The sequence below is a fragment of the Schistocerca nitens genome, chromosome 8 (genome assembly GCF_023898315.1).
Source record: "Schistocerca nitens isolate TAMUIC-IGC-003100 chromosome 8, iqSchNite1.1, whole genome shotgun sequence".
NCBI classification, from domain to species: Eukaryota; Metazoa; Arthropoda; class Insecta; order Orthoptera; family Acrididae; genus Schistocerca; species Schistocerca nitens.
In genome coordinates, this window is record NC_064621.1 from 101,913,756 (window position 1) to 101,930,385 (window position 16,630).

Sequence of the window (16,630 nt, forward strand, 5' to 3'; positions counted from 1 at the left end):
TAATGTCAATGCAGCGGCGCTGACTCCCAGAACGGAGGACTCATATTCGAATCTCTCAAGCATAGCTATTTGTTGAGGAACGTTATTGTTCTTTATCCCCAACTGATTCCGCCCTCGCACCTTACGCTTGAGCTGGATTTTCGATGTCTCTACCCACTGCCACACTTGCGGTTATACTCTGCTCGTGCTTCAAAGCTTTAAACCTAATTGTTGTATCCAGTGCCTCGTGCAGAACTATTCTTCTTTTACTTCCCCGTTTGGTGGTTTCTGCGACTGTGGTGTAAACACAGACCATAGATCCGTAAATGCACCGAGCCGCGAATTATTGCTTGTCGTTCAAGGCATTTCGAGGAACGTTATTTCGAAAATTTCGAGCAGATTTGGCCAGTCTATGAAATATTATTATAAAATGGTGTGAAATTGTATGCTTCCAGCTGGCCGTTCTGTCCGAGCGGTTCTAGGCACTTCAGTCTGGAACCGCGCGACTGCTACGGTCGCAGGCTCGTATCCTGCCTCGGGCATGGATGTGTGTGATGTCCTTAGGTTAGTTAGGTTTAAGTAGTTCTAAGTTCTAGGGGACGTATGACCTAAGATATTAAGTCCCATAGTGCTTAGAGCCATTTGAACCATTTGTACGCCTCCATCGAAAGTGCATTATGATTTATTGAGGATCATGATACCTGACGTGCGAAATGCAGTTGGTTTACTCAAACTGTAAAATCACCTGTACCATTAGTGTGCGAATGAATTAAGGATAGGACCTGCTCTAAGCCTACAAATGTAGCGTTTCGTTCACTGATAGGCAATGACTTCTGTTAGTAGTTTTTGATTGCAGAACAGCTAAGACATTGCAACAATTGCTCGAGTTTACACACAGTACCACGTATCTCGCCCCTAAATAGACGTCTAAAGTGTTTGTTGTGTGCCTTTACGTAACTGATTCCTTAGTTATAATTATTTCCTAGGTATTAATGCAAATCACTCATTGTGATCAGCCGTAAGACCTCGATTTAATCAGTGTATCATTGTCTCATGTCTTGATTCGTGGCTACGGTGACGACTAAGAACTGCCAAATAACCAGAGTTATGTTACTGGTTCTCGTTTTGTATCGTCTTACTGAGGTTAGGACCTCCTGTTGCCTGTTTTAAAATTTCATTTTAGAAAAGCTCAACTTTCTGCAAAACACCATGATTAAAAAGAAAAACAGTAATTTGCAGAACAGGAAGTTATTCTAAAAAGCAAATATTTGATCGTTCAACGCAGTTTTACTCCCTAATCCACAAAATGCGATTAATGACCAACGATTTATTTTCTCGATACTGTTGTTGCACAAACAAACACAGAAGTTTGTCACTTGTTGAGTCTGCAGAGCATCTAGTTACGTTTTTAAAAAATGGACATTGTCGCTTACAAGAACCTCAGACGTAAGATTATGCGTATAACTGGAACTAAACTTTCCCGCAAACTTTGACATCTTTCCTGTGGGAAATTTGTGTGTTCAGTCGTAAGTGCCAATGAGTGTTGTAAGTTACTCCGTAGAGTGTATTTGCATGAAAAGGAGCGAGAGTGAAGTTAGGAGCCGGTACGTAAACCCATCCATTCCCCTGAAAAAGCAGCACGGAGACCACGAAGAACTATCCACCATAAACAGTGCCGCTTGCCTCCATTCTACAGTGAACAGCTGGGAGGTCAGAATTGTTAAGCTGGGGCATTGCTGCAAGGTTTCAAGAAAAGAAACTCCAGGCTCCTCCCTCCAACTGTGGGTTAAGATTTCTTCCATCATAGGCTGGAATTCAGTACCGTGCACGGACGTTGGCGTAACCCCGCGACGTTGAAATTTTATCCCATCGCGTGTGTTTGTATCCGCTATCTTTCGGTCGAGTCCCTACCCCCACACTTGCGTGCATCGTCGACTTCCCAAACTTTTTATTGTTCTACACATGTCTCAGAAAGAGGTCGAGTCCCTACCCCCACACTTGCGTGCATCGTCGACTTCCCAAACTTTTTATTGTTCTACACATGTCTCAGAAAGAGCCTGTTTATTGTTAACCCATGTGCCCGACGAAAATAAAATCCCGCCAGTAAATGTACCTTGTAGAATGTCTTTATCTGATTTTACAGTATAATTACTTCTTAATATTTAAGTTTAATCTTATTATTATGACTAACTTTTTTGAGTTTATTTATTGTTGTACTTCATTTGAAAGTTAAGACAGTTTATGTTATTACATGTTATTTAAACGGTGATGGGACTAATTGAAGGTGTGGTTTTTTTTAACAATACTTGTGGCTAACCAGACGCATGCTTTCGACCTTGTAAATTAGTTTGGCTATAATACTATTATTTTGTTTGAAATTAATACACCTTTTTTACTAACAGAGGGCTTCGATAACTAATCGTAATGGTCGTGCTATGTCGTCTCTGAAATGTCATCGAGGATGACGGAACTGTTTTGTTCTTTCGTTACTAAAGTCAAAGTCTAGCGTTCGTATGTATATTTCATCGAATGGAGAAGTCAGTACAACGAAAACGAGTTGCAAATTTTACTTTTTTTTATTCACTTGATGACTAGTTTCGGGCCGAGATCCATTTTCAAATCATCGTAACATAGTCCAGCATGCCGGCAGTTAGTGAATGAAGAAGTCGTTAAGTCAGTGTCCCATTAGCCGGAAAAAAACCGAGAAGTCCGTGGCGATTAAACACCGGGTCTGATATTTCCTTAGAAAATAACTCAGGATTCGCTACCCTTTTCACATGAAGTATGCTGCTAGGGTTGAGGTGAGTGGCGCATGGATTAAGACGCTGGACTCTTATTCAGGACGGGTAACAGTCAAATCCCCGTGAGACTGCCCGTATTTCGACTCTGTCCGTCTTATTAGACTACTGTAAGTGTATGCTGGGATGATTCTTCCAATATTGCGACGTGCAACTGCCTTGCTCATTCTCACCCAATCAGCTAAGTACCTCGATGTTACGTCTAAACTTTCTTTTTACATCAGGATCCTTTTTCCGCTGAATCAGTCTACACAAAAGCCGTGATAATGAGCTCCAATAATCGAACAAGATTTCCTAGATTTTAACCTTCTTTAAGCTCAATATCCACGTAGTCGCAGCTTAAATGCCTGTAGGAGTTTTTGCAATTTGTTCTGAGAACTTTGCGTTCCTGAGAATACCCCTGATCAGTGAAAACCGAGCGAGTTGTCGCAGTGGTCAGCACACTGCCCTCGCATTCGTGAGGACTACTGTTCGAATCCGCGTCCGGCCATCCACAGATTTTCTGTGATTTTCCTATATCCCTCCAAGCACATGCTGGGATAATTCCTCTGAAAGGGCACGACCGATTTCCTTTTCCATCCTTGACGCAAATCCGACTCTGATGCCATCATTGTCGCCGGGACGTTAAACCCAATCTTCCTACTTTCCTTCCTTCTCATGAGTCAAAATTCAGTGACCTACGAGCAAAGACTCTAAAACATACTGGTTCATAAATACAGTATTTAGTTTCTGATTGTTGAGTTTAATTTTATCCATGGCCACACGGAAGAGAGACAATTTAGCAGTTTGAGAAAAAAAGTCGGCTGAACCACACGTAATATTAATCACCTCAAAATCCTATTACTTTAAAAACATCTACGTTTCGCATATTTGCTCAATCTGATCGCAGAGTGTTTTAGGTGCTTCGGTCGTGTTACGTACAATCACGGACCAGCCTTCAGAAATCGTGTGTAGAAGTTAAAATCTAGACGCCTGCTTGGGTTTGCACTTTGTTGAAATTTATGCTAGCAGATTAATGGTTTGGAATGGATCTGTACTCATTGACGAGCTCTTCTTTTTCCGCAAGCTGAAGTATAGGTTTGTTCACTAGTATCTATACGGATTCAGGGGAAGACTGCGCGAAATACACAGAAAATAAAACCCACTTCGTTAGATAGAGTCTCAAAGTTTTGAACTCACATTAGAGGTGCTCAGTAAGAACGCGGCATATGTCAAAGCGGGAGTATGAGCACGTGTGTGCAATTCATTGGAGTCACTGATGCTGCTATCACAACAGCCTGCGTGGGATGTTGATCCGTTGATGCGCAAATCTGCAGGTGCCTACTAGTGAGTTCGGCAACACCATTGCGCTTATTACGAATCTAAACGTGGACAACGCTCTATCCACCGGTATGTGTCATTTATATGTACGTCTTGCAGTTTTCGTGCAGTTGGCTTCGGAAATCCTGAAGGTACTCATCAATAACTTTGCTGTGAAATTTAAAACTTCACCGGCGTACACATTGTTCCATAAAATTTCACCACAACTGCCGGATGTCTGCAACTTCCTGCCACGATATTTCGGCGCAGAGTTTTCTGTGAGCTCTGAGCTCAGAAAGTTTCCGACAGTATTCACTTTAAGATGGCCAGAAGACTCTGCGCCGAAATATCGTGGCCGGAACTTGTAGACATCCGGCAGTTCTGGCGAAATTCTCTAGAACTATGAATAACCACGTTGAAGAAATTTATATGGGTTATTTTTCTGTCTTAGTTGCACTCGATCATCTCCAGATATACGTTGTTGTGTAAGAATCTGTTCGTCAATGTACAGGAACTATGTATCACAGGGCAGTATTCTGATGTGTAGTTCCCGTATAGATATGACGCGTTGATTACGTAATTACATAGATATGAAGATGCTCGAGTGCGATCTAAACAACGTAAAAATGTGCAACTGAGACGGAAAAATAAAAGAGACAACTTAAACAAAAATAAATCCAGTTGCTGAAATCTCGCGCGAGGAATATGTCGTATGTAGTGACTAACTCCGTTTTGTTGCCGGCGTCGAGGAATGCCCAATAGTGCAGTCGGTAATAACACAGCATACAAATGGGCCAGATTAGAGTCCCAGTGCATCACACAGTTATCATTTGAAAAGGTGTTCTTCCTTCTGAGTACTGCAGAAGAAGGTACGTACTAGAACGTCTGTGATGGAGATCTTCTGCAGTGAAGGTAAGTGCGCTTATTTTTTTCTTGCATGGCTGTAGTGGTACTCGGGTCCTGTTGGTACCTTCCTGCCTGCCTGACAGAACTAATCACTAATAACGTCTGAGCGGGAGCTCGTGGCCGACTGCTGTGCATGTGGCGGGGCGTGGGCCGCACGCCGCGCAGTACCGTACTAACCCCGGTCGCTCCTAACACCGGCGCCAGGCCGGATGCGGTGGTCGGCGGGTTAGCTGGGTCGGGTCGCGTCGGGTCCGAACGCTGGCCGCGACGGGTGGAGGGTCTGTTTTGAAACCGCGGGTGCCAAGTTGTCCTCTGCCCACGCAGAGCCGGGGGACGTCCGCAGGGCGAGAAAGCGCGTGCGCCGGCCCTCGCAGGCAGGAAGGTCCCGCTCGGCCAGGGCGCGCCACGGCACAGCCGCCGCCGCCCCCGCACCCGCACCCGCCTCCGCCCCCGCCTGCGCCTCCGGCTCGGGGGTCTACGAGGACGCGAGCGGCGCCGCGAGTAGGAGCGGAGACCGGCGCGGCATCCCGCCGGACGCGTCCTACGACGACGAAGAGTACCGCGGTCGCGGGCACCGGTACTGTGGCGACGCGGCTGCCGAGCGCGCCCGCTCCCCGGACAGCTACCACAGCCACCAGCACCGGCGCTACCAGAGCAGCAGCAGCGGCGAGGCGCGCGCCAGGAACAGCGAGACAGTCGCCGTCGAGGTCCACGCCACTCCCGGTGCACGCGGCCGGCAGACCTCTGCCGCGGCTCCGGAAGCGAAGCCGTCTCGCGACGAGCGGTACTCGTGCGAGAAACACTCGGACAGTGGTTACGACACGATGCACCGAGCCGGCAAAGTGGCGGAGCTGGAGGCGACGGAGTCCCTGCAGGGCGGCGCAGCCGGGCCGAGCGAGTACGGACGACACCGCCTGGCCTACACCGTGCGCACCTCTCGCAGCCACCTGTCGGAGGCCGAGGAGTCGGCAGAGATGCCGGACAAGCTCTGGGACGACGAAGCCGGCGGTCGGCGGCCGTCCGCCAGCGTGGGAATCCCCAAGAGGAAGAACTCGGTGCAGAACCGACTCCGAGCGTCGGAGTGGATGCCGGGGAAGGAGGAGGACGCGGTGCAGATGCGAGAACCTCTCGAACCGTCGCCGCCAGTGTACCAGCCGACGGAGGCACACGTGTCCAGTCTGAGGAACGAAGAGAGCGGCAACAGCAGCGCCGATAACCCCGTCGGATTCGCTTCCTCGTCCGTTTCGTCCAGCCTGAGACGTCGGATCGAAGATCTGCGGGCGTTCGCACTGGGCGACACTGACGGCAGACGCGGGGCGAATACCGATTCCGAGAACGTGAGAGAACTGCTCGACGGGTACGAGAAGAATAAGGGCAAGAAAACGGAGACGGGGCGCCAGCGGCACGCGGAGGACGGCGGCGAACGACTGCGTGGCAACCGACGACGCGTCTTCAGCGATACGGAGACTCTGCTCTACGACACGGGCAGTGACCTCGACGTGGAGGTTCGCGCCACGCTGAAGCCGTCGGCGCCGTCAGTCGAGCCGAAGCAGTGCGCGTCCCCCGATCCGCCGCAGCCTGTCGCCACGGTGAGTGACAGAGAGGAGGCCGCGCCGCTACCGGCCGCTACTCCGGCCAGCGAGGACGAGGAGGTGGCGGCGGCGCTGGGGAAACGGGACAAGTTCGTGAGCTCGTGTCGCGACCTGGGCAGTCGCAGACCGGGCGCGGGCCGCACGCGGGGGCGCAAGTCGCTCTCCGTGTCGACGGCCGCGACCGACAGTGGCACGTCGGCTGCGGAGGCGGGCAGTGGCACCGAGGACCTCGAGGTCATCGTCACCCCGGGCTACCTCAGGCTCAGCATGGCCGAGTCGATGGTGGCGCACGAAGACTCCGACTCGCCCACCTGCACGCCAGTCGCGACGCCCGCCCTCGGCGGCAGTTCCACCGGCACCGTCACCAATGCCGACGGCGATTCCAATGCCAGCTTTCTGGCGCACATCGAGGAGCACTACATGCCGATGACGCCGTCGAGAAAGGCCGTGTTGGCACCACCGTCCATTGCCGACTCCTTCTGCATCGGCGGGTCTGCGGCACACAGTGCACTCGTGGAGAACATACTGGCCGGTGACCTGGAGGAGAGCTCGTACGTCGAGATGACAGAGAACGGTTTCGTGCGCTCCTTGCTCGCACCGACTACGGACAATGTCTCTGCTGCTGCGTCTAAGCTGGAACTGAAGAGGCTCAACTCTGGCGACTCCACTGCTACTTATGCCATTCCTGACAGTCCACGCTACTGCGAAGTCGGTTCCGTTTTCAAGAAGGCGGTAGACGGCGTCGGTAGTGGTGTCGGTGTGACAACTTCTCATTATGAACTACTGTACAATCCTTCTTCCCATTATGAGCCAGTATACATGGAAGTCAGTCCACTAACGCTGAAATCTCGCGAGAAGGTCGTCAGCAAAGACGATCCCACCAAGACGAACCCGGACAAGCGCAGTGTGATGTCACTGCCAGGGAAAAACAACCCTACTTTGCACAGAACTACACGCACGAGTCTCCCGGATATACTGAGCTCTTCGACAGGGTCGCAGCCGGCTCGAGAGCAGGGCAAGGCCGACCGGGACAGTTCCGATGCCGACGACGAAGCGTCCAAGGATCTGGAGTCGGTGGACACACCGCGGCACCCGCGCTTCAGTCTGTCCGATACGTTCCGGCCGGCCTCCTACTACCTGGGTGCCACGAGCAGTGGGCTCACCGTCGCCACCGCTGACAATCACGACTCCTCTGACAGTGACCTAGTACCACCGCCACCTATTCCGACCAGTCCACCACCACTCGACGACTTCGACAATTCTCTGGAGACGCAGGACTCGTCGTCACTAGAAGCCAGGCTGCGCAACGATGCCATTACTAATGCCGAAGCAGATTCGGATGCTTCTAGGCTGTGGGAATCGGCAGGTAGTGAACGCTCCAAGAGGCGACCTCTGTCAGGAGCGCGGCTCATCCCTGGGCTGGATGTGGGGAGTGACCTGGACTCTATAGGTAGCAGGAGTGGCCTGGCGCTGCATCTCGATGACGGCGGTAGCGTCGACTTCGATCGCTACTTGGAGGACTTCCACAGTAGTGAACCATTCCACTTGTCTGCCTACGCCAAAGACACGTACTACTCGCCTTTCTCGAAAGATACCGGCTACAGCTACAACGAAAACTGCCAGTCACCACCCGATAAGCTATCGGAGAAGGCAGATCCCTCTACAAAACGGGTTAAGAAGAATTTGTCAACTACTCTGGAGGCTTTGGCGAAACGAGAAACGGCAGGCGGTAGCCACGACGACGTCCATTACGAGAATGTGCAGCCACTGAAGGGAGGCGAGTGTCCGATAGGCACAGACGCGACAGGTGCGCCATATTATTACTCCGACCTGCTGAGGACGGACGACGACGGGAGCTTCGCCAGTTCGGCGTCCGAGAAGAGCCTGTCCAGTCTACGCGGCCGGGTGCCGCCACTCAACAACCAGCGGGCGGACGCGTCCGACTCCGCGGCAGCGTTGCTGAAGAGGAACGACATCGGCCGCAAAGTGAACCCGATACACCAGCACCGGACGTTCCACTCGCCCCACCACGCCGTGCAGTGCCCGCCTCCACTGCCCTCGACTCTTCCACCCGCGATGCCCACTAGCGAGGAACAGAAGCGCCGTCTGGCGGCCGAACTCGCGAAGGGTGCGAACGTGGACGCCAGAAATCTGTTCGAAGCGGACACCTTGAGGCGGAGGCCTGCGAAACAGTCTCCGGTGCCCGCGGCGGGGAGCGTCGTCAACCTGTACCCGCACGGTCTGCGCGATAAGTCGCGCTCTCTGGAAGGACTGGTAGACGACGCCGGCAGCAGATCGCCGACGGAGAGGCAGCCGGAACCGCACCGGCAGCAGGAGCAGCACCGCCGAGAGCAGCAGCCGGTCGACCACTGGGAGGAAGACGCCCTGTGGCGAGAGAGCTTGCGCCGCGTCAGCCTGAGGCACACCCGGTCCCTGGAGAACCTCGACGGCGGAGGTGCCCGCAGGCGGGCCCAGCTCTCTCGCGGAGCCACGTACGTGAACGACAGCGTGGCCGCGCGCCTCGAACCGCGCCGCCGGAGCCAGCACCAGCTGCGCTACGCCGACGCCGCCGCCGAGAACGGCGCGGAGAGCACGGCCCCTCGTCTCCGCGGAGGGCCGGACGGCTACTTGTGGGAGGCGGAGGGCGCCACCCCGCGCCTCCCACCCGGCTCGCCGGCGCCGGCCCCGTCTCCGCTGCCCGGCGCCCCCGCTGCCGCGGCCGCCGGCGCCGGAAACTCCCTCCCGAGCACGGCGTCGACTTTTTTAGACGACGCCCGCCTCCTGTCGCCTCCTCCGCCGCCTCCGCCCCCGCCAGCCACGACGCAGTCTTCCGCCTCCAGCACGCCGTTCGAGCTGGACCGCGAGAAGCTGCGCCAGTGGGACCTCATGTCGAGCGCGCCGCTGCCGCCCGCGTCCGACGACCAGCAGCAGGCGGGGGCGGCGGCGGCGGCCCAGGGGCGACCGGAGGCGGCATCTGGCGCTGCGCCCCCGCCCCCGCCTCCACCCCCGACTGCCGACTCGCCGGCCCCGGACAGAGTCGCGTCTCCTTGCTCCCCAGGTGAGTAACGTCCGTGCTAGCTCCTCTTTTACAGCAGTCCTGTGCGCGGAATGCTACTTCACCAGGTAAGAATTGCCATATTCGGACGCCACTTCCTCAACATTCGTTATAACCTTTGAACTCTAAAGTTTGCGAAAGGCATTTGTCACTGTACCACTCTGACAGCTGATAGAAAAAGTGCGAGTAAGCACACTTCAGCAAGTACGTAAATATTCACATAATTTTTTACTTATAATATCCTTTACGACATCGTAGATAGCGAATGCTCATCAGCCAGGAAAGTAACATTGGGTAGCGTACGCAAACGTGATAAAACCGTTATAGATTCTCATTGTACAGGGTTATTCACAAGTACCTTCAGAGTTTCAGAAGGCGTGTTAATAATTTACGAGCATGAGTTGTTGAAGTGCTGGATTGGGAATAGTCTAACCTGTTGAATCCTGCATAGTTGTCAAAGGGGGTGTCTAGGAAACTTGCTTCTCGAATCGCTAGACGACAATTAAGGCAAATCGTATTGATCTAGTATTTGCACTACGTGCTGAAATGATGGATCGGACTGTTTCAAAATCTGTTCTCTAAGTCTGACATCAGTTACACTTTACACGATAGAATCACGCAACAAAACATCTGAATATAAAGCACCCCAAGCACATTTGAATTTGCATTTCGTCGTCATACACTGGAAATCTGTCATCCCATCCTCGTCGCCAATGTTGAATCCTGCCTAATACATAACAATACTTAACTTTGTTTTAAACAGACGTGTCGCAAGCAAAATGTTACAGACAAAACGAACAATGTTCTTCACTATATACAATTCCTAAGTCGCTGGTCCTGAATTGCCTAATCTGGATGCTGCTGTAGAAGTGGGCCGCGACCAGTCGGCACGGCGCTTGTGTCCTCTTCACATAGAGGCCGCTACCGTCGGGTTGTCGCTCTGGAGAGAGGTCGATCAGCGTGCCATTGGCTGACGCCTTCTTCGCAGCCCTCTCTGCTCTCTCCTTTCCGGCTGGCGTGCCGGCTCTTCACTTTACGCCGCAACATAACCTATCAGCGCCTGCCATTGTGGCTGTTACTGATATAAGTATATTCTTTTTAATTTCTGAGGGCACTTCGCCTGTATTATATTAGGGTATGCAGATGATCTAAACATCATTAGCGATAGGAAAGAATCTGTAACACCAAATGCGAATGCGTTAATCAAGGCTAGTGAACATGTAGGTCTAAGGATAAGTGAAGACAAAACTAAATACCTGGTTACTACTAGAATGCCAGCAGCAGTAGATCAGGAAATGTTAAGAGTTGGAGACTTGCAGTTTGAAAAAGTGAACACATTTAAGTGGACATCACTTCGAGAAATGAGATTGAATCCGAACTGAAGAAGAGATTACGGGCGGGAAATGCATGCTACTTCTCACTGAATAGATTACTTTCATCACGGATATTGTCTAGGAATTTAAAGGTTAGAATATACAAAACTATTATTCTACCAGTTATGCTGTATGGATGTTAGGCTTGGTCTCTCACTGTGCAAAATGAAAAGCCGTTTCGAGTATTTGAAAACAAAATTTTGAGGAAAATTTTCGGAGCAAAAAGGGATGACATTAGCAGAGTGTGGCGAAAACTGCATAACGAAGATGTTCACGAACTCTATTCAAGCCCTGACATAATCAGTATTATTAAATCACGTAGGCTGCGATGGACGGGTCATGTAGCTCGAATGGATGAGGGCAGGGCAGCGCGCAGAGTACTGGTAGGGCACCTAGAAGGAAAACGTCCTGTGGGGAGACCGAGGCGTAGATGGGAGGACAATGCGAAGGCTGATTTGAGGAGCCTAGGTATTGAAGGTCAATGGAAGGAAATAGCCCAAGGCAGGGACAGATGGCGAAAATACGTTGCTGCGGTAATGGACTCTCGAGTCTGGTATGACCAGTGTGTAAGTACTTCGCGTGTCGCACATACTACATGGAATACTCTTGTCTTGGTTGGCTCTGCCAAGGATCGTAATAGTTCTGACAGACTGTTGCCCACTCCAGGCACCTTACTTCGACACACGGCTTTCAGTGATCTATCACCTCCCTCTCGCACGATCGTATCTCCCCAACTCATCTTCATCTACTCATCTTCATCTACTCTCTCTTCAATTCATAATAATGTCTTCAAGTAACTTTCCTTTATATACCATTAATAAGTTCACTGGACGAAATATTTATCACGACACTGAACAGTTGTGGTCTCTTTGGAGCATTGTAGATGGTGTAGGACTCGTATCACCTCCTCATACCTTCCTTCAGTGCTGATGTATGCGAATACAGTCAAGTGATGTTGGCTGTACGTAATCAGCGCAGTAAGATGGATGGCTGTGGAGACGTAAGAGAATGGACGAAATGAGCTCTCGTGTTTAGACGCATCCGCGACCACATCGTAAATGAAGTTACCCGCCTTCTTGGTTTATCACTGATGACTCTCCAACGTGTTCACAACAATAGTGTACCACTGAAGGCCTGAAAGGCGTCATAATAACACTGGTGGTAAAAGATTGTAACTGGCAGGCACCGGATACGAGTGTCACGCCTGGTCGGTGCCAGCCGGTTTTAAACCAGACAGGTATCGCTCCTGTCACTAAACGCTAGCTGATCTCAAGCAGTTTCCTAGCGAAAATTGCGATGGGTATCTAGTAAAAGTGCGTAGCTCTCAGGGGCATTTATGCTGCACGTCTTCAACGGGCCAAACAATGCTGAAACAAGACAATAGCCGACTGGAGGAGAATAGTATGATCTGACGAAATTTTTCCTCTTCCCAAGACGTCGAGCATACTGACGGTCCAATGAGCCGCTTACTGCGCAGTGTGTGTGTGTGCGTGTGAATGTGGGAGAGACGTTGGCGTGGGTGACGGGTTATGGATAGGGGGCAAGAAGGTTGGTAAGATTTATGTTTAACGTCCCGTCGATTACTAGGTCATTAGAGACGTTGTGCATGTGACTTCTTGGGTGCGTCTTTCGGCCATGACTTGCACCCATACACCGTTACCGTAAGCATGAATCAGTGTGTTTATTTCAACATTCTCGGGGGCCACGCGTCTCCTTTTTTTTTACATCTTCATGAAGAGCATGCTGTGGGCACTTTCATCTTCCAAGACGACAACAGCCATCTTCACACAACTGCACGCGTACGTTACTAACTTGAGGAATTCTCGAGTATCCTACCGCACCTCGAGTGGGTCACTGAGTTAGCCGATCCCGTAGGAAACGTCTAGGCTCTTTAGATCAGTTTGTTAATCGTACCAATCAATATCTCCGCAGTTTGGTGCCTTTACGTGATCCAATCATGAGCTGCACTTGGCATACCTGAAGAAACCAGTGAACGTCGTTCTTCGTCGAATTGACGCCATAATCAGGACTACAGGCGATGTTGCGCCATATGAGGGTAGTATCCCCTGCGGATAAATAATTTTGTGTCCAGTCTGCTCATGTATTCGTTCCACCTTTAAGCCATCAACTCTCTGCCCAGCTCTGACTTGTCATCTGAGCTTCTGATATTCACAGAGTTGCTCCTCTCTTCTCCCAAAAGTTCTTTAATTTTCCTAAATGGACCTTTCTTGACTTCATATGTATTTCCACAACTTTTCTCCCCTAGTCTTTGCTGTTATGCCATTTTATACTTTCTTTCAGTCTCATTTTTTAGACATCTGTGTTCTCTTTTGCAGCCTTCATTTTGTGTTTTTTTTTCTTTCATGAATCAAATTTAATATTTCGTGTGTTATTCGAGGTTTCCCAGTGAGTCTTATCTTTTTGCATAGCTGTTCGTCTGGTACCTTCGTTTGCTTACATTCCGAAACTCCCCAGTCCTCTAATGCTCTCCTTCAAGCTCTCAACACCCTCTAATTGTTTCATCTTATCCAGATCCTATCTCCTTAGTTTTCAAACTTTTTGCTAATTCATCACTTCATAACCAATAAAATATGGTCAGAGTACATATCTGCTCCTGAAATTATTTCAAATTTAAATTCCGGTTCCGTAAACCGCTGTCTTATAATTATACAGCCTAAGTTTCGATACCTCTAGGTCTTTTTCGTGTTTTCAGTCTTATGATGTAAAAACCAAGTATTGGCAAATATTAAATTTGAATCTGCGCAGATTTCTACCAGGCGGCTTCCTGTTTCAATTCTCTTCCTCCAGGCAGTCTACCCCAAGTATTTTTCGTTCTATCGGCTTTTGTTTCCCCCCCTCTGATTCCAGACCTACATCAAAATTAAAACTTTGTCTTGTTTAATGCATTGATCAATTTCTTATACTTAATCACGCTTTTTTCAAGTCGTTACATCATCTACGGAGAAAGTAGAGGTGGATGTTTGTGTTATTCCAGTGGGTTTTGGATTTTTATTTGTCTTAGGTATCATAATCGGTCACTATCATATTCCCTGGTTGACGGTACTGTTCCCTTGCTTTCAGCCGAGCCACAGGATCAACACAGCGTGGCATGTTTGCTAACGTTACAAGGTCTGAGCAGTCACCCATCCAGAGAGTTCACCTTGCAGCCAGCAAAGATGCTGCTGCCCCTCTTTAGGAACCATACACAACATTGTCTGATACTCGGGAAATCGGCACAGGAAAGCAGGTGCAAGACTCCCGTATCGCCATTCTGGGCAAGGACCTACTGAAGGTGGTTTGCCTTTGTCTTCCTCCGAACGGTTATGAAGCTTGAGGTGTGCGTCTGTGTAGTGCGGATTACTGTGACAAGCGCGAGCTGGGTTTGTGTGGATATGGGTGAAGGTAAGGGAGGGGGTGAAACACGGTAACGGCACATTGCCTGCTCCTCCCAAATAGCACCAAAGCGGCCGCCGAGCTTAACTTCCCCTTCCGATGGAAGGATCGCCACGAACAGTGTCACACGCCCTTACTTCATGAGACACTCCGGAGCGATTTCAAATTCAATCCACGACATTGGCGCAAAGACTGGTTAACTGGAACCGTACGCCACCAGCTATCCTGCACTCCTTGCTGGGCAGATACTGGCCGTGAAAATTCCGTCCACCACCAGGATTCGAAGCAGCTTATCTCCGAGTCGAGAGCACCACAGAGGTATGTTTTTAGCAACCTCGGCCACAGAAGCAGTTCCAGAAGCTGTACCTCAGTCTGAACTCTCCATAGATACCGCTTCGTTGCGGTTGCACTTACAGTATGGCTATCTGTATCGTCGACACGCGTAGAACATCCTATTGCTGTCCGGTTCACGTTTCTTGGGAAGGTAGTAGCAGTAATTTCAAAGAATTTACAAACAGGAAATGAACCGAACATAGTCGTGCTCTAGCGAGTCCATGTGTCGCCCGTTTACGTATCGTCAGCTTCTGCAGTTTGCTCTGTGACACTTCTCAGACTGAAATACGGAGCAGTATACGAACTAAATGTGCGCTGTAAACCGACCAAGAGGCAGACGGACTTTCCTGCCCACTAGTGCACTGCGTCCTTTGCTGACGCTCGCCCACTTGCTGCTTCCGGTGTCCTCCCGCACCGCGCCGGAGTACGGTTTCAGATCCTGTTTTGGCCTGGCACGTGCGTGGGAGAGCGCTGTAGCCGCTGCTTAATGCTTGCTCTGGCCCGGCCACGTATCCTCGCAGAGTGGCCGCTGAACTTGCTCACCACAGTTAATATTCGCAATAAACTCCGATAGGAGCGCATGCGCCGGATTGGGCGCCAGTAATAATTTGTTATAGCAGAGAGCTGCCACGGAGAGTTCGTACCATTCCACATCTGCCGCCTGTTCCGGGAGTGCCATATACATCACTGTATCCAGATCAGGGGCGGTTCGAGAAAATTTCTTCACACAAACAAATTAGCACTTGCCCAGTCTCCTCTCTCCCACCCTCCTATCCTCATCGTCTGCCTCAGACATTAGATAACTTTCCTTGGGTTCTCGGTAAGAAATTTAATACGAGGCCCCACATTTTTTTTAAAAAAAAAGCCATTAATATACATAGACGAACGTCGTTGCTGGTGCTTCACATTTGATGTTTGTTCTGTGCGCCGGTGAAGTTTCGAACCGCTCTGGCAGATCGCAGAGCCGTAGTACAGAGTCAAAATGGCGTCTACATATGACTCACATTACAAGCAGCGTGCTGTTACTGAATTCTTGTGTGCAGAAAAAGAAACCGTGGAGAACATCGGTAAACGTGTGTGTCCAGTGTATGGCGATGCTGCAGTTAATAGTACAGTTGGGCGATGGGTAAAGGGAGTTACAGCCTCAGGAAATGCAGAATCGGAGCTCCATGATCAGCCACTGCACCAGACACGCTAAATCGTGCGGACGCCATTATTCGTGCCGACCGGCGCATCACAACTCGACGATTGGCTCTACAGTTATCGGTCAGCATTGGAAGTGTGTCTGCAATGATGAAGATTCTCGGATATTCAAAGAGGTGCTCACGATGGGTTCCACGAATGCTCACAGCGGACCACAAGATTCAAAGAAAGGCCATTTTATTTGAATTGTTGCAGCGTTTTGAGACCGACGGAGAGGCCTTTCTGTCACGGATCGTTACGGGGGACGAAAGCTGGGTGCACCATTTTGCGCCGGAAACATAAAGGCATTCCCTGGAGTAGCATCATCCTCATTCACCACAAAAGAAGAAATTCAAGACAACCCACTCTGCCGGCAAAGTCATGGCAACAGTCTTCTGGGATTGTGATGGCGTCACTCTCGTCGATGTGATGCCAAGACGGTCAACCATCAATTCAGAGGCATACGTGAAGACTCTGAATAAACTCAAGAACCGTTTCCGGCGTGTTCGATCGGACAAGAATCCAGCAGAAATCTTGCTCCAACACGAAGATGCAAGCCCACACACAAGTCTCAGAACCCGCGAACATATGACCAAATTGATTTGGACAACATTGCTTCATCCACCCTACAGTCCGGTCCTGGCACCCTCGGACTTCCATCTCTTTCGGCCGCTTCAAGATTCTCTACGGGGAACACACTTTGAAGATGACGAGGGTGTC

At 50.4% G+C, this 16,630-nt stretch overlaps 1 protein-coding gene across 1 annotated transcript in view; it reads left to right on the forward strand.

Annotated features, from left to right (window-relative positions):
• LOC126199424 (uncharacterized) overlaps positions 1–16,630 on the forward strand; it is a gene marked incomplete at its 5' end in the record, with an annotated part of 737,054 nt that overhangs the window by 195,639 nt on the left and 524,785 nt on the right. Inside the window, 2 exons of the mRNA XM_049936342.1 lie at positions 5,465–9,246; positions 9,415–9,632. Coding sequence (XP_049792299.1) covers positions 5,465–9,246; positions 9,415–9,632 — 4,000 coding nt within the window. The remainder of the gene's footprint in view (positions 1–5,464; positions 9,247–9,414; positions 9,633–16,630) is intronic.